Source organism: Dermacentor variabilis, chromosome 3, assembly GCF_050947875.1.
Source record: "Dermacentor variabilis isolate Ectoservices chromosome 3, ASM5094787v1, whole genome shotgun sequence".
NCBI lineage: Eukaryota > Metazoa > Arthropoda > Arachnida > Ixodida > Ixodidae > Dermacentor > Dermacentor variabilis.
Genome location: NC_134570.1, coordinates 191,789,897 through 191,808,815, shown reverse-complemented (window position 1 = coordinate 191,808,815; position 18,919 = coordinate 191,789,897). Strand labels below are relative to the sequence as shown.

The 18,919-nt window shown below is 45.6% G+C and overlaps 1 protein-coding gene across 2 annotated transcripts in view; it reads right to left on the bottom strand.

The window, feature by feature from the left end:
* LOC142576580 (ribosomal protein S6 kinase beta-1-like) overlaps window positions 1-11,351 on the bottom strand; it is a 102,712-nt gene extending 91,361 nt beyond the window's left edge. For both annotated transcript variants that reach the window (XM_075686767.1, XM_075686766.1), the window contains exons 1-2: window positions 10,876-11,351; window positions 5,350-5,387 (exon numbers count right to left, since the gene is read on the bottom strand). In XM_075686767.1, coding sequence (XP_075542882.1) covers window positions 5,350-5,387; window positions 10,876-10,968 — 131 coding nt within the window. In that variant the 5' untranslated portion in view covers window positions 10,969-11,351. The remainder of the gene's footprint in view (window positions 1-5,349; window positions 5,388-10,875) is intronic.
* Window positions 11,352-18,919: the final 7,568 nt, after the last annotated feature.

Here is an 18,919-nt window from a genome sequence, read left to right as displayed (position 1 = left end):
CCAAGTTAAACCCGGTGCATAAAAAAGGTGATATTACAGAGGTCCGAAACTATCGCCCGATCTCTATACTGTCCTAAATTAGCAAAATTATTGAAAAATTATTTCTGAAACGTATTAACAAGTGCCTGGACAAATTTTAAGTTGCTAAAGCCTTGCCAATTTGGTTTTTGTGCAGGTAGTTCAACCAACTCAGCTTTACAATTATTAATCGATTTCTTAAAGTGTTCTATCGACAACAGCGACTTTGTCGGTTATGTATTTCTTGATTTCACTAAAGCCTTTGACACCACTGATCATATCTTATTTACTAAACTAGAACCATTGGGTATCACTGGTCCACCTTTAACTTATTCTAAAAAATTACTTGATCGCGAACAATCAGTCTGCATAGGTGGCGTTTACTCAAAATTAAGGTCATTAGTCAAGGCTTACAGCAGGGCTCAATACTTGAGCCTTTATTGCTTTGCATCTACATTAATGATTTACCTGATTGCATTAATCTTCCTAACGTTGTCCCTTACACTGATACGACCATTTCCACATCAAACATATTGTTAACACTAATCACTAAAATGAACAACGAAGTGACTAAAGTGACCAATGGTGTTCTTTAAACAACCTTACTTTTGAACCCGCTTAAAACTCAGTTCATGATTTTAAATCATCTCAAAAAGTTCTGCCTTACCTACCACAAGCATCCATACACCATCATTTAATCCCTGCGGCCGATAGTGTAACTTTCCTTGGCATAAAATTAGACCTTAACTCCAAGTTTATTAATCATATTGCTTATGTTAGGCAAAAAACTGCTTCTGGTATAAGAGCTCTCATTAACTCTCATCCATTTCTTTCTGTTCACGCCTTATTGTCTTTATACTTTGCCTTCATACATGTTCACTTTACATATGGCATTACTACGTAGGGAAATACATATAACTGTCACCTTTTGCCCATACAGCACATTCAGAACCAGGTCATTCACATTATTACCAACAGTTCTTTCTACTCTAATGCTGCTCCGCTCCTTCAGGCTAACTTCATTCTTCCTATATATGGCTTGTTTAAACTTCATTTACTTATTACTCTATTTAAATTACTTAATAAATAGCTCGCGGTTCAATTAATAGATTTTAGGTTGCTCATAAATACCAATAGCCCAAGGTTTACCCATAATCACAACTTTCTGTTACCTAAATGCAACATGAATTATGGCAAAAATGGCTTCCTCCTCCTCAGAGATTCAACTGTGGATTGAGTTACCCCATGCTCTTAAATCATCATCATCTTTGCATGCATTCAAATGTGAACTTAAAATTTCATTTTGTATAACTAGTTGTCTTGATTAAGTTACTTTGTATATAAAGTGTGCTTCATTTATTAAATAGGTTATAACAATTTAGATTGGTAATGTGCGATTTTTTTATGTGTGACTAGTTGTATAAAAATCGAATGTATTCCTTTACACTACTTTGTTCACTTCTCATTTACTTGTATATTGCATAATTTTACACTAGTATGTTAATCATTTAGTACCAATCTTGTTAACTGAGGGCCCCGCTGAAGTTGTTTTACATTGGGATCCTCCCCTGTATGCTATTAACAACTAATTATACATCTTGAAAGAATAATAAACTGAAACTGAAATTCAAAGCATTGTGGTCCGTGAGAGATACTGTATTGGAAGTCTGAAAGCGAACTATAACCACTTGGGGTTCTTTAAGGTGCACCCAGAGGTTGATGCACAAGCTTTCTTGAATTCCATCTCATTAAAATACACCGACCACAGCTGGGAATCAAGCCTGAAACTTCGTGCTCAGAAGCCAAGTGCCTCTGCCACTCTCACAGCTACCCTTTTAAAACTCCCTTCATCACAGAATCGGTGAAATAAAAGAAAGCCGGCAATGCACTGATCATCAGTCAATCTGGTGCTGGGCCCAGTTCTGTGGCAATTTAAATGGGCAGACACGCTTATTTCGCACATCAATTAGCCGTCATAAACCCCAGCATACTATCCAGGGATACCAACTTCAAATGAGCTGCACCATAGAAAAATTGGTTTATGACATTCGAAACACATTCTACACTGAATTTAATCCCTTTCCTTCTGTTTTACCTGCGCCAAACAAATCCTCGTAGGTGGGAATCTGCTTTGTTTTTGCAGAGCGTAGTTCAGTGCACCACGATGCAATTGAAGCACCTCTGGGCCTCATCATCATGTATAGGATGCTTCGCAGCTACCAGAAAAACATGATCTCCTAGTTGTTATCAGCAAAACAATGGGAATTGGGGGCCTTTCTTAGTATCCAAACAGGCACATGCCAATATGCTGCCTAAGCCTGGCAAACTAATGAACACTCCTAGCAACAATCGGCCAATGTTCAGTATGCCCCAAGTAGGAAAAGTAAAGCATGCGCTAGCCCTACTTAAAAAGCTACAGTGAAACTGCCAACCACCTACCTATCAGACTAGTCAAACTACCTGTTACATTAATGGGATGTAGAAACCATGTAAACTTGACAGAAGCGATTATCCTGGTGTGGTATACAAGGTATTGTGTGCTGACCATAACTGCCACCACATGACGTAGCTAGATAATTCACAATAACAATAAAGGAGCATCAAAACAACATCTGAAGAACAAATAACCATCAAACGGCCCTGCTAATCAAGAATAATAATAAAGTGTGGGCTTTAAAGTTCAAAAACTGCACAGTGGAATATGAGGACTGCCATGGCAGAGCCTCTGAAATAATTTTGACCACCTGGGAATCTTTAGAGAGAAGCTTTATAAAGGAAAATCTTATGCAGAAATAAATCGATGAATTATTTGTATAGAAGTATATCATTGTTTCCACCTGCTAGTATATGAATGTTGAGTAGAAACTTGCCGACTTAAGGTCCTGCTGCTGCCCCCTGAATTTGAATTGCCTGCGCCAGGAGAGTTTGACCCATATAACCTCCCTCTCTGTCGCTCTTTATGAATCAGCTTGTGGTGACATCACATGAGGCTGGATAGTTCAAAATAGGTAGCACCACTCTGATTCTCCATTTTTTCACTTTCAAAAGGTCTCTTCTGACTATGAATGACGAATTTGTCCTTACAGAAGCCTAATCATTCCATATATAGTTCAGTTTGAATCTAGGTTCAATGGGAGCGGGATGCAACCACCACTGACAGGAAACAACACGTGTACAGCAAAAGAAAGTGATAGACACTGTGAAAGGTCCTTTGCTGATGACACTGATAGCTTTGGTTACTATTCCAATTGGAGTAACACCACAATCACATCTAAGGAGAAGAATCCAATGACTCGTTTTTTTTCTTGAATCCTTACTCATCCAAATGACGATCAATGCTATCAATAGCATGAAAGAAAACTTCTTTGTCATGTCATATCTTGCCAGGAAAGCAACACTGACATCTTGGTAGTCAAAAATGAACCCGTACAGGTTCCAAAATGTGCCTGCTTTTTATTTTTAATTATTTGTGACTCCAACTCCAACTGTGACTCCAACTTCATCTTCAACATGTTACTCAACAGGACAAATTTACACGAAACTCTTGACTATGCTCTCCTTTAATTAAATGTGTGCAAGAACACATTGCTTGTAAAGCTTTTGGCTCCTTCTTTGTGGTGACACACGGTTAAAAGAAAACTACTTTGCAAAAGATAAAGCCATGGCAACATAAAAAAGGACATCAGGAAGAGTCCATGCAAACAGTTCACGAGCCGCAACACAGCTACCACACAACACAAATTTACGTTGGTTTCCACGAAGAAAAAAGTTATTCAGCTGTAGTTGAGTGGATCAAACTTTTCGCTTTCATGAACTTTCTTCCACCTTGCGGGCCACCACAGAACTGATTTGTTCACTACAGTTGCAGTACATAAAAGTGTCAACCTAACACAGCTTCAATGCTTTCCAAAGCATAAAAAGTCACAGTTTCGACTGTAAGACAAAGCCTCCATTGCGATAGCAAATTAGTGGACAGCTACATGAAGTAAGGATAGTAATTTTATCAGCTGTATAAACTTGTAAATATAGGCGCACTATATTAGTAGACAACATTCTGTGGCTATGAAGGGAAAGCTATGGGCATGTGGCTGCTGCACATCCGTTACGGCGCCAAGTAGTCCAGCAGCGTTTGGCAGTGCTTTTGGTTGCTCGGGATAGACGCTGAATCGACACAGCGACAATGTGCAACGGCTTCGCATTCGCCCAAACGTGAAAGGGAAAAGCCGCAAAATGAGTGAACCTTTACACTCATTGGTGTGTTCTATCTTATTTAACTGTTGTCAATAAAGTATTTATGTTTTCTCTTCCCCAGCCTAAACTAATGTGGATTAAAATGCGGGACTATCTTCAGAAGCACTTTCACCCATGCATGCTTTGCTTGCCTCCATAGCTTTCCCTTCATAACCACAGAAAGTTGTCTGTGAGTACAACTAAATTAACAATCATGGCGTCAAGCGCACGCAAGCCAACATAAACACATTTCACTCGAGGAGCATGGAAACGAGCTGTCAAAACACTGCAGGGAAACATGGCAGCAGCAGCGAGTGAATTGACCTTTATGCAGCCGCTTACTGTTCTGTTCAGTCCTTATCAGCTGTCACAGTGAGTGGCCAATATGGCTGATAAAGGCTTGGCATCATGCCAGCCAATGATAAAGAAAAGAAATCCAAAGAAGAAAGTTGCACAATACTGTTTCAGGAAAGTGTTCAATGCAGCTACCACTGACCATACGATGTTACCGGTCTGCATGTTTCTTATATACAGCAATGACAGGTGTGGATTAAGTTTGATCCTCAGGGGTGCTTGTGGGTTAATTGGCCATTATATTTCATTGCTACATGGTGAAAGCATAACATGTGCTAAATTTAATTCCCTTTCCTTTGAATTATCGCTGAAATCACAAATGGTTTTTGAGCTGTGCACAGGAAACAGTATTTCACGATTACAAACTAGGAATACAAAAGGTGGGGAAAGAAAAGAAGAAAGACAAAGGAGCAACTTTTACTATTGACTGTGCGTCGACGCAACATGAACAACATGATTTGTGAAATTTCGCCTCGGCTTATACAAAAACTTTGTGCACCAAGGTTAATTTAGAGCAATTTTCTTTGTGGTTAAAACACCAGCTATAGTAATATCTGGATCAGACCCAGCTGGTCAATGATAAACATGGCAGGTGTTATTTCAATATTCAAGCCTAGTTAGCACAGCCTGTCCCATATGAATGATCACAAAAATAATAGAGTAAAGGCTACATTACTTCAACACAATTTCAAACTGGCCCGAATAACAAGGAAATAAAAGAAACAGACAGAGTGCGAAGGTGCTTACTCTAATATGGAGTTGATATTGGGCTCCACCGAAAGGCTCTGCAAAGAGAAAAACGCATACTTAAAGGGACACTAAAGCGAAAAATGATTTCTTCTGCATCAGTAAATTACTGTTCTACAACACCAAAAACACCATTCTTACAACGATAAGACGTTTGGTAAGCCAGAAAAAGCGCAAGAACGAAATACGGGTGGCGACGCCTACTTAGGTTCCCGCACCTGGGGGCTGTGACGTCTAAGATTTTGATGGCATCTTCTAGGGCCTACTAATTATATATAGCAGTACAGATTGACTACATTGTGTTCTAAAGGAACCAAATATTAAACATGGCAAGTTTTGGGAACCTTTATTCAGCCAACGCGGCCCAAATGCTAAAACATACTTTGGAATCCCTGACGTCACGCTGACGTACCGGCGCTGGGGTTTCGGCGCGAAATTCGAATACTGATACTTGGACCTTCATTTTCTCATCTAATAATCAAACTATTCTTCGTTAAATGACTGCCTGCAGGGTTCTCAACCAATGCTTCATTAGTCTAAACTGATTTATTGTTTCGCTTTAGTGTTCCTTTAATTTCACTGAAAAGGGGTTGGCAGTTTACCCAATGCAATCGAGTGGCACTGACACAATGTTCGTACGTATGTAGTTTATTTTTGATGACCTCAAGATTTATATAATGCCAACATACAGACTTAATCTTTCACAGTGTTTTGGAGCAGGCGACATCTACTTTTGGAACAGCTGCGCCTGTGCTTGGAGCAGGGATAGAGTTTTCACAAAAGTACACACCAGATGTACAAAATTTAGTCTAATGTCCTCGCTAGTTTATATAATCGGCTAAAGAATCATGAACAATATAAGTACAAGAATATATTATTTTCACAGGCAAGCAAAATTCACACCTCTGACTTCAATAAAAATATTAACACAGTTCGTAACAGAAAAAAAAAGAAAGATCACCTCATACTATGAACATCACAGAAGAAGCCCACTTTCAGAAAAAGTGTGATTCTGTGTTATCCTGAAGAACAGCAGAACACATGATAAAACCAATATATTTACCCATTCCATTACTTTAACACGAAGTATCCCAGGGTGGTCATATAGGGAAATACAGATATAGTGTTATGATATTATACATAGGAACAAGTTGCTTGCAGCATGAGCATGTTTATAAGAACATGCTTCTACAAAAAAATGAAAGCCCAGAATATATCGCTGTTCTTACCTTTTTGTACCAGCACAGCACAAAAAGAACATCAATAAGCGTTAGCAAAGATCTAGCAAAATGAACCTGTGATGAGCTTGAACTTTAACACAAGCATATTCATACAAAGAGTACACTTCAGTGTGCACTGCCCTGCACTTTCTTTGCCTTATTCGCCAACACCTAGCTGTTTCCCACTAGCTGCCATATTTTCCCTTGCTTGCATCCACACAGCTTGCCCACTTCGAATGTCACTGAAATTTTCCATCTTCATGCCCCGCTCAATTAGCAGTTCTGCATTTTTTAGAATAGGCTCTGTGCATTTTTTAGCATACACTCCCTTTAGCAAATGTCTTGGTGTAGCAATGGTGTAATTTAAGTAAAAAAGACCCTTTTGGAACAGTATGGCACAAATTCAAGCTGGTGCAGATTGGCGCAATTGGCATAGCTTTCCCGCCACTGCCTTCATTGAAAATTTTGTGCCCCATCTTGGCCCATATTTTGTGCCCGCCACAATATTAGCATGAGAAAGAGGGGAAAATGACCACACAAACTGAAGCAAGGTGCGAGACCGGGCTAGTTGGCATTGCATAATGATATAGCCAGTGCGAAAGTAGACATGGAATGCAAAAAGAAGCGACAAGGACAAGCACTGACTTCCAACTGGCATTTACAGAAAGAAGCATGAATATATAACTTCGCGCATGTGATCACAACCACATGTATCTGTGCTAGTTATCAAGACCACCACAAATCAACAAGAACACACTAAGGCATATGGTGGCTCATCATGTGCAGATGACCCTAACTAAGGAAATTTCTATCCGTCAACATTATGAAAGTTTTACTGACACAGATGCCCCTTTCAATAGCTGCTGCCTTAATAATTAGTCTTGTATTGTTATGTGCATTTCTAGCTAGTACTGCTTTCTAGCAATGCGGGAAAAACAGCACAACACATGCAAAAGCAGGTGGTGGAGCAGGTGACCGGCTACTAGAGTAAGCTGTCCTGTAGAGTAATAGACATGAAACGAGACTAACGTAACACATAGTCAGAGCGCTACACCTGCAATTGAAGTTTATTAGAAGAAACAAAACACTTGTCATGACTGTGCTCGAATGCAGCAGCAGTAGCACAGCACCCCCAGCTTTTCAAATGCTGCCCCCTGAGTCCTGCCGCTGCTCCTGGTGGTGCGCGAGACATTACTTCAGTTCGAGCGTGTCCGGCCAGCACCTGGAGCGATGCTACAGCCTAGTTTGTAGCGGTGGCGCCTGGTCACTGTCTGAAGAGACATTATTTAAAGAGGGTGTTGGTGGCATTTGTGGTGCATTCTTTTGAATGCCCTTTCAAAGTTGGTGTGTGGTTTCTGCGTTCATTGCACGTTAGAAAGAGCAGCATTATCGGAAGCATATTCTGCAGCACCTGTTAACTGCTGTGGGTCATTACACTAGCCTGTGTGTGGTAGAGGCTCTGGCATATCATTTCATCAGTTTCCAAGTAATTCTGAGCTGCACGCACAACAGAATGATGACAATGACATGATGGTGCTGGAATTACAATGATAGAACAACCATAGCAACAATGACAACTTACGACAATGATGGAAAGACAATGACAGCATGACGACGGCGGCATGGTGACAATAGGATGACGAGAGACCAAACATGACGGCATGATGTCAATGATATGACCACAATGGAATGACGATGGCTGCATGATTACGACGTCATAAGGATAATGGGATATGATGACAATGGAAGGCTGACTGCAATATGACAATTGTCAAAGAAGGGATGACAACGATGACATGCCGCTGAAACGACAGTGATATCATGACATGATGATGGAAAGAGAACTACGGTGTTAGGACAGTATGAAGATAATATGATGAGGATGGAATTACGCTGACGATGTGACTACGACGACAATGACAACAATGGTTTGAGGAACCTAGAATGACGATGACGGTACAACCATGAAGGCATGACGACGACTGCAAACGAATGACTGTGTGATGACTGATCAGGGACAATCACACAATGAAGATGTAATAACAACGATGCATGATGACAATAGAATGATGAATGCATCGTAACAGTATGGAAATGACAGTAAGGCCACTGTGGAATAGCCACAACTACATGACTACGACGAAATGTTGAGGATGGTATGATAATGACAACGTGCTTGTGTTAATATTCATGTAAACGCTTATGTGCATGACCATCTGCACTTATGCATGCACAGAATGCTGCTAGCATCACTGGTAGCAAGGTAAAATCCCCTTTGTTTTCCTTGTCCTTTTTTCTCATATACTAACCTAACATTCTTTGTGTCAGGTTTCAACAGAAGACATTGCAGCTGAAGGTGACGAAGGGACTACTTCATTTTTTGAAAGAGACTGGCTTGGACAAGCGGCTGTGACAGTGATGTCACGTACCATGCAAGAGTGACGGACTGTAACTGACGATGTGTGTGCTGTGCTCTCTCCTCCCCATCTTTCACAGGCCCCCCATCCCGCTCCCATGTGTAGGGTAGCAAACCGGTTGAGTTAAACTGGTTAACCTCTTGTTTTTCCTTCTCCCCTTTTTCCTTCCTTCCTTGTGCCAGGTTTGATGACGTGTTTGATTTCTTTCAATACATTTTAGTTTTGAGTAGTGCTTTGTGCGTTGGCTTCATCTTGTGTCCCATTTGTCATGCTAAAGTACAATGTGCTCTGTCGTTAGCACCCAGTTAGCAGAATTTTCTGCACTAAGCTGCCAGAGCCTGCCTCTGCCTATCCCTTGCAATGGCAGCCAAAGACATATGTCGCCTGACTGCAAGCCTTATGCAATACTGCATAGTAACTGTGTATGAATAACAAGAATACATGTGGAATATAAAAATATATATTTTTAATGGCAGTGCTGTTCGTGAACTGAGCACAACTATATTGAGGTGGATGTTCCGAAACTATAGCAACAGAAAAAAGAAATCTAGCACAGTATTATGCAGGATACACAGATGTGCATATTGTACATGTAGCAGTACAACAGTAAGTAACAAATCGCGCTTCCACAATGACAATCGGGCCTCGAAGGCGCCTTCATTCAAACGAGCATCTGTCGGGCGGCGGTCCTATCGCCTTCCCACCTTATCGCACAGGTGGCGAGGAAAACCCGTCGCTTGCGCGAACAGATGTCGCACGCGGCATTCGCACTGCGTGGCAATCACGTCACGGCACACGTGTTCGCGCTGCGCTCCTCCCCACAGCGGAATCGACGACCTTGCGCGGAGGGCGAAAGGCTACACGCGGCCGGCGAGTCTGCCGCTGCAGCGTTTCGAGGTCAAGTTTATACGCGTGTATTGCGCATTCCCTTCACCAGTTGGACGCGCCGCTTTGCTTTGTTACTTGCGTCGTCTCCGGTTTCTTTCCGCTACACCATTCTCCTGTGCATATCAGCACGCGCGAGCAGGAAACGGCACCACACGCACCCTCTGAATCAGCGACAGCTCAGCGCGTGGTGTCGTCAGCGGGGAGGGGGGGCAATCGTGCAACATCGTTACTCCACTGCTGCAAAGCGCTTCGCGAGGTCGAGCGCTGCGCGGCGTCGTTTCCGCGTCCTAAGTGCTCTTTCAATTTTAAAGCTTTCCGAAGGCGTCCACGCCCACTCGGCGAGCGCAGCATTGCCAGGCACGCCGTAGTACTACGCAGAATCGAGGAATGCGACACTCGTGCATTGCGGTCCATGACTCGACGCGGAGTCGGAACGCCTCGGGGGAGGAGGGCGTGGGTAGACAGGCCGATGATCGCACCGCGGTCCTCGAGGGGAAGCAGGAGAGAGTCCGCACACCTGCGGCTCGCTCGAGCAATTACGTCGCTTCCTGGCAAGGAGCTTCGGCGGGGCACCGGCGAAACCCAAGACAACGGCTTCGCCGCAGCGGAGGGGGGACTACGAGCACGTGTCAAAATAAACAACGGGGGTTACCGCACACTCGTCGGTGTCGTTGGCGGAGGGGGGTGGCGACAATCCCCCACCGGCGCAACAACGGGGCGTCGGGAATTCCTCCGTACCGAGAGCGCGATTGCGGGTCTCGGAATGCGGCTGAACTGGGCTAGTGGAGCAGCCCGAGCAAGGCCTTCCCCACGCGCGCGCTCGGCGGGCCGCCCCGCCATACGGTGGCAATGCGTAGCCGTGTGCACGCCGCGTGCCAAGCGCGCTCGCAACAGCGGCAACGAGCCCGGTTGCGCGAACGGACCGTGCTGCGCGGTAACCGTGTGCCATGCGGTCACCGCGGTGCGATGCCATGTGTCGAGGCCGGGCGCGTGCTGCCTACCTGCTCGTCCACTTCGATGGCGTCGTCGCTGGATTCGTCGTTCTTGTCATTCTCGGCGTCGTGCAGCTCCAAGTCGAACACACCGGCCATCATAGCGCAGGAGCCTGCCTTCGACTACGACAGGCCCATGACAAGACGTCGCGACGAGCACACTCACGCGCGCGCAACCAAGCACCCCAATTTCACCACCACGCCGCTCCGCTCTCGCGCAGGTGATGCGAGCGACGGAAAGAGCTGCTCACACACGCGCACACAGTGGTCACAGATTGGTGCAATGCTCGTTCCACGGCTCACAAAAGATGCACGACACGGCGTGCTGCAAATTCACTCCCTCGTTGATGGTAGCTGCAGCTAGCCTCGATAACGGATGAAGTACCGAAGCGTAATGGAAAAAAAGAAAACACGAGCTAAAGGGCTTTTCTTCTCAAGGCTTGTAAGAGATAACGAAATTGACGACGAGTCAAGGCTTCTCCTTCTTTGTCAGGTTGCCTTGCAATGCCAAGGGTGGCGCTGCAATCTAGTCAGTTTTTGTTTCGGCACTAGGGTTTTCATGGCGCATCTGTCGCCCGCGAAATTCAAATGCATAATTTTTCCCATTCGGTCCTGTTCCCAAGTTCCGTCACCCACCATAGGCTGTCTTCGACATGTGATCAAGAATAGTAATGTCCAAATCACAACCCCCTGCGACTGCGCCCTCGGATAACGGAAGCAATCTCGAAGCCTGCTATCGTGCAGTGCAGACGTCAAAAGCGATTGCAGGTGCCAGGAATGTGTCATGGCCTCCAGCATTTCTTTTTTGGATTAACCGTATGATTGGTATTACTAAAATAGTATTCAATTACTGTTTACGATCATTTTTAACTGTTTATGTGGATGTCACAGTTAATACAACGTGTTTCTGGGTTAGTCGGTTCGTACTTGCACACGACCGGCGATATTCACTACTAATTGGTTCTGACTGCACCGTGCATAAGCGGAGAAGAAAGTTTTATTCAATGTCACATTCCGCTTTCCTTTCTCTTGTTCAATCGTGTATTGAACAAACATGTACCGTTACCCTTCAAAATGATGCCGGAACCTCTAGATAATGTTATGGTTTTCCTCGCCATGTGGCAGGCGTGTGTGTCCACGTGTGTGTCTTTTGACAATGAAGTGAACACTCAGTGAAATAGCATTTCCGTCAGCTCATGTGTTTTAGACATTTGTCATGCATTGCGTAATACTTTTAAAAGCTAACCCCTCTCAAAAGTACACGACTGTAGTGAAATAAGCTTTAGCTATATAGACTAATGAATGTTTACAGGTATTGGAAGTTAAGGTGAATTTCAGTGCGAAACACATATGCGCATGTACTGCAGGTGTTCGAGCTCGAAAATAGCTTTGCCTTTTTTTTTCTAAGCATAGCCCTCCCCCCCTCCCCCCCCGGGGCTGTATAACCTACAATAAATTTTCTGTTCCTCAATTTGGTAATATAGTCTCGTGCTCACATCCCCTATTCTAGTGTTGTCAAAAGACGTTGCGCCAAGCTAAGGCCAACATTTTAGAATCAGGATTAAGGACCCATCGTCACAGGCAAGTGCGGGCACGGAGGCGGGAACCTTATACAGAAATTCTGCGCCATATATACGTTTCGGGCTCAACGACAGTCTAGGTACGTTGACTTTTCTTTTTTTCCCGAACAGCCCGTGATTATGCTATACGCTTCTCGAAGTCTGCTATTGGCGGCGAGGAGTTACGGAGTCGCCATCTATCGGAAGCGCCTCGCTGGCGTAGTATGAGGGATCACGCGGCGTGCTCCTCATAGGTTTTGCTGTCAGCGCTCTCTGAAAACACCACGCGTTTGCTCTCCCGGACATTTCTGTAAGTACTTTCGAAACGAGAGAAGTTTTTTACTGTCTAAATAATAATCTTGGGCAAACTGAAAGCACAGAATCGTTTACAGACACTATCTCTTTACCGAACATGTACAGTGAACGCCACTGCGCGCGGTCGCCGCGATGGAGTTTCCCGAACCGGCTTCTTGCGTGAAAGGTAGGCAAACGCTGAGAGCAAACTATGTGAAATATGTTCTTATAGTGTTCGTATACCTAAATGGAGCGTAATAGAATAAAGCCTCAATGCAGAGGTCGCACAGGTTCGCAGCGACCGACTGCGTGTCTGCATGCTTGTCCACGCACTGTTTCGCTTTCGCCGCGTGCGCTTTTTCGCACCGTACCATCAGATTTAGGCCGCAGATTATGAGCATTTGACAGTATACAAGCAACCATTGCTGCGTGGGTGCTATCAGAGCTGTTCAAAAATAATTTCATTGTAGAGACTTCGACGTCTATACGGGGACTGCAGTGATGTGCCGTCGCGACGATTTTTTTTTTTCTAAATTCTTGGAGGTTTCAATATTATTCCTCGAGTTGCGTCGCACTGTATGTTTATCGGTGTTCTCAGCGTGCGATTTCCCGCTGCTTCTTTTTTGTAATCCAGTGCATTAATTCATAACACAAACATGACTATATGCCATGCTTCTTTTTTGATGAGCTTCTTACCACTCCCTTCCCACTCCAGTGAACTTGCCAGTATCTATAGCATCGACAAGTTCATAGACTAAAACGTCATGGCATCAGTCGGGCAGCGGACTCGGGCGAGCGTCTCAGTGCGCGTTTTCCGAACGTCGCAGACCCGGCGCCGTAGCAGAAACCTTCCTCGCGTCTGTGCTTGCTGCATACCCGAGTTGTAGCCGATGATTGTTTGCTGGTTTTAAGTTTCGCGAGCCAAGCTTCACGCAGCTTCTTGTCCTGCGGCTACGTAGGAATAAGGCTGACACCGGGCTCCGTTGCGTACGTTCGGCACTGCGGCACTGAGCAGTAGCCTACCATGTTGCGCGTTTTCAAAGGCAGCCCCTGCCTATTGTAGTGCTTTCAAGCGTTGTAAAGGAGACATTCGAAGCGGTAAAATCTCCCCACTGAACGAGGACCGCCGCATACGAGGGAATTTAAACTCTCGTTTTCAGCTCGCTTCAGCGCTGCCGAAGCAGCCGACGCGGCCGCTATGTTTACGTGATCCCTCATAGCACGTCACGCCGACGGTGGCGCTACCTTTTCCAGTGGTGGAGCTCGAGGCCAATAGTAGGATATACAACTTAAATAAGCAGCAGTTAGCAAAAAAGGCTCACGAACCGCGCGGGGTTGTGTTACTCCGATAGCTAATTACAGAAGCAAAGAAAGCATGAAAGAATGTCATCGTCATGCGACGTTTTCAAAATAGCGTTGAACTCGATACTTCCAGAGCGTCTGCGGTTCTTGACGAGTCTTTTCATCGGCAGAAGCGATGAGGTGTGCGACAGACATGGACAAAGTGTACAGAGTCTGAGCATTTCACTCTTCAAAAGTCCGCGGTACAGTGTATTTCACTATTGAGCCCGTTTTACTCATGAAATTTCAATGTCAATTCAAGTGAAACTTGACAGTAAATAGTGGAAGCAAGCAAGCGCTTTATTTCAGTTCAATAAAGAATTAGGCTTTCTCTGTTCCGCCATAATACACAAGTGAAACGAATTAAATTACGCGCTTATAATATTATTTTTGTGGCTACCGCCTTAATGTGGTAACAGGGAAAGTTTGAAGCACGAACTATTTGCAGCTTCGCGGAGGAACAGTGGCTGGCGGTTATGAGGCCGTGGATGTGGCTTCACTGCAGACTTAAAGGGACACTAAAGGCAAATATTAAGTCAAGCTAAAGTGATAGATTAGTGCTCGGTAAAATATCGCGAACAGAGCCTTAAAGGAGTATTGTCACAAAAAAAAATCCACGTGGTTTTTTCTGTTTTAATAAGTAGTTAATGGCCCAGTAATCACGGCACGAAACCTCATTTACTTCAGAGCGCGACAGGTAATTATTTGCAGTCTTTTTTGCAGCGACCAGTCGAAGTTTCGGTTCCAGAGAGCACCGAGACGGGACAAACGGGAACGTAAACGAAGTGGTCACGTGTTCGCAAAAAACCATTACGTATGCTAAGACGCGCAGCCAGCGTGCGCGACCAACTTGCTGACGTGCGACTGCCGCATCGGTCGGACGACCGCAACCAATGGCAGCGCCGGTAGCGTGAACGTCATGGCCACGTGGTAGACCCGGCGGGGCGGGGCCGGCGAGCGGGCGCCTCGCCGCTCCGATCATGTCTTTTTTTTTCTCTCCCTGGTCCAAACGCGGGCCTCTTTCGCCGCCGACGGCGGCACATAAATGGGCTACAATTTGTTTCTGACACGAAATAACTGCTAGAATAAAGTGACCTCGAAAGAGTGCGAGTTATAAAACGTTGTGCGAAGTAGTAAATCATTGGCGTGATTTCTACTCGGACGCGGTAAGCATAGGCGCGCCAGCAATCGTCTGTATACGAAGCGGTTCGCCTGACTGGCCTGTTTACTCATCGCTACTTACGGCACCGGGAAAACTAACCGTATTTTCACTTAAGAGAAACATAAATGTTCAGGCATTGATTGTGCTGACGAATTTAGGCGCCTTATTACGAGCTGCGGACGCATCGCAAGGACCCTCGGCCCCGGATAGACGGCCGGCGAGCTAGGCCTACATCGTCTCCCAGCGATCGCAAGCTCGCTTGGCATGCTCGTTCGCTTCTGTCGGCGCCAATGAAATAAAATGTGCTGCAATTTAAGCGTGACATAACTGTGTACACGTTGTGCCGACTAACATATGCGCTTCGTTACACGAGCTGCAAGCGATCGTGTCACAAGCGCAACCGGTGTCGGATTCGATGGCCCAGCGAGCTATGCCTGCCGGCTCTTGGCCATCGGCGGCTGTCAACGGATCCGATACTGCCCTTGCGGAAACACGTCTACAGTGCTCGCATAGACGTGTTTATATTGTCATCGTTTGTTTCAAACAAGATAGCTGAGCAAATACGGTTGCTTTCACTTTCTGTTCGAAGTTACGCAGCAATCTGAACTTCCACGCAAGGGCGCCGGTTCTGGGCCGCCAATCGCTCATTCGTACCATGTGTCCCGAATCGCCGCATGCGGCAAGTCGCACACGACGCGCCGTACGACAGATCGCACGGAAAATCGCGCCATGTGTCTCGCGCTTTAGACGTGGCCAATCACTTAGCGACTCAGATATTGCGGCTGGCGATGGCGAGGACGAACTTCAACAAAACCCTCGCATCGACCACAATCTTTGGTAAGACACAACAAATCGGCGTTGAACGTTGTGGCAGCGCAATCAAGCTGATGGTGTGGGAAATATCCCGATGAACACGACAAAAACTGCAATTGCAGCGACACAGAGAGCGTCCCACTACAACAGCTAGAACAAGCAACAACAGAGGAGAACAGCACATGTGGGCCGCATGGAAGCCAACGAAAATTCGTGACGTAGCCACATGACGTAGCGTTTTCTTGGCTATTTCAATGCTGACTATTTACCACGACCTACTGTATAAAAAAATTATGGGGTTTTACGTGCCAAAACCACTTTCTGATTATGAGGCACGCCGTAGTGAGGGACTCCGGAAATTTCGACCACCTGGGGTTCTTTAACGTGCACCTAAATCTAAGTACACGGGTGTTTTCGCATTTCGCCCCCATCGAAGTGCGGCCGCCGTGGCCGGGATACGATCCCTACTGTATAAGGGGCGACCTGCGCGTGCGGCGCTGCGCCAGCGCCGCTGATTTGCTTTTGCTTGTGTAGCTTTTTTGAGTTTTCCAAACCGCCGCCGCGAACAGTGGCGCTAGTGCTCACCCCCACCTACCCCCAACCCCGTGGCCGGCCGCACGCACGGGCAGCAAGCATTTTCAGCGAGAGCACGGAAGGACGTACGCAAACGCACGCGCGCGATACAATCGATTAGCTGAGTGCTTGGTGATCTGTTGGTGTCGCTAGATCTTGATTACCAGATTCTATTTCAGTGACACTGTGATTCTCAGCCCCGTGGGCGCCGGCTTTCGCGTTTGCGGCTTCATGCACGATGGTTTACTTCTGCATACCGTTGTGAAAGTCAAGCGGCCGAGCATGAAGAGGAATTTCATTTCATGAGTTCCCCGTGACCGATATTAGAAACCAATGGTTGAAACCTGAACAACAACAACAAAAAAAAAATGGCTGGGGCTTAGCTAAGGTTAAGCCTGGATATCTTGAAGCGAAAAGGTTCGGTGATGCTTATGGTTTAGCTTATAGTTATGCTTTATGAGCCTATGATTATTCTTACGGTTTAGCTTATGGTTATGCTTTATGATTTAGCCTATGGATATGCTTATGGTTTAAGTTAGGGATATGGCTTACGGTTTAGCTTATGCTTTATGATTTAGCCTATGGTTATATGCTTATGGTTTCACTTATGGATATGCTTTGGTAAGCTTATGGTTATGCTATATGTGTGCCTTGTGTAGTGATGCAAATTGCTTATGAATGATATATACCATAAGTTATGCAGGATTATTAATCTTTATTCATCGTTGTTGGGCACATTGTCTTGCGATTTCTGTACAGCCATAAACACGTACAGCTCTCTGTATCGGTAGTGTCACTCTCTTCTCCATCCATGTTGAATGCGTACGCCTGTTCTTTGGCAAGCGGTTATATAGTCGGCCTCCGCGATAAACACGCGCTGGCGGCGAATGTCAAACGATGACGCATAGCGCGCGGCAGTGGCCACCTGCGCCGACTTCGAACACGCTTACGGAGCCAATTCCGACATACGCCGGCTCGCGCGAAGCGTGGTGTCGACTAACGTAGCGAAGCTTTTCGATCGTTTCAAAAGCCCAACTCGAGAAAAGTGCTTAAAGTGTAGTGACTATCTGTGTGATGGCACAATAAAGCGCTCTTGGAATTTTTCAAGCTAGACTTTCGTTATCATTTGGTAGAGTGGCGTAAATAAATACGTCAATAACAGCACATTTTTACGATTGTGGCATGCACTGCAATTAAAACCACTCACGTTCTGCCGCGCTCTCAGCGGCACGTCACTTCAGTGAACGTGCCGATCGAATGCAGCAAAGGAACGCGTGGGCCCTGCAAAGCGGTACGTAGTGCGTTCATTGCGTCCGGCTCGGGACTAGCGAAACCTACGGGAGAATGAAGTGCGGGCGCGCTCAGACCCCGGCTAGCGCGGAAAGTGCGCACCAGACCTTATTAGCACCACAGCACTAACCAACATTTTAGCAGACAATGGGGGGGGGAAAAAGCTCTAAGGGATTACACTATTTCAATCCTAGCAGCCGCGCGGCCGCGCCTTCAAAGTAGTTTAAAATTTCATTGCACTGCACAGCGAAGATACCAAATATCTGGGGCGTGTATTGCATGTATCGACGCGGATTTTTCTAGCCGCACCCTGTCAATAATGTGAAATGCCGAGTTTACTGCGGCTCCTCTGCGAATTATCACCGTCATCGCCGTACTCCTAATGGCAGGGCCGGAGCGTTTCGGGCGTTGCTGTGAGGGTGAGCACTGGCGGCCTCTACCGGCACGCTTGGTCCCTACTCAATGATCACGTGGTATTTCTTGGGCCGCGCGCTGCCGTAGGCGACCACGGGATGCGCAGGTCGCCCTTTATAGAGTAGGTCGTGCTATTTACAATGCCGCTTGATGTCAATGTCGCGAGGTGCTCTGTTTTGCGGTTGGCTGCGCGCACGTACTTTAAAATTGATTTTAAATATGTTCTAAGCGATGTTCGCCGCTGATATCTTATAGACGATGTGTGTGTGACCAACTAAATCGATCTCACAAGTTATCTCGACTTCAAATTTTTGTGTCAGTGCTCCTTTAAAGGGGTGGAGACATGAAGATTTTCGTTCATGCGTTCTTCAATTCAAGCATTGCGTACTGCTTCAGCAAACACGATACACACCGCGGGATTCATATATACCCGATAAATATTTTATTATACGATCTTTATACCGAGCGATTTCGGTTTCGGGGCTCCGGGTGATGCTATGACGTCATCGGAGAGGAAACGTAACACGGCTTGGTCACGTGGGTCACAAAAGTGGTGACGTAAAACTATGCTGCGTCGTCTGCTCGCGGATACGCGTGCTCTGCCAGC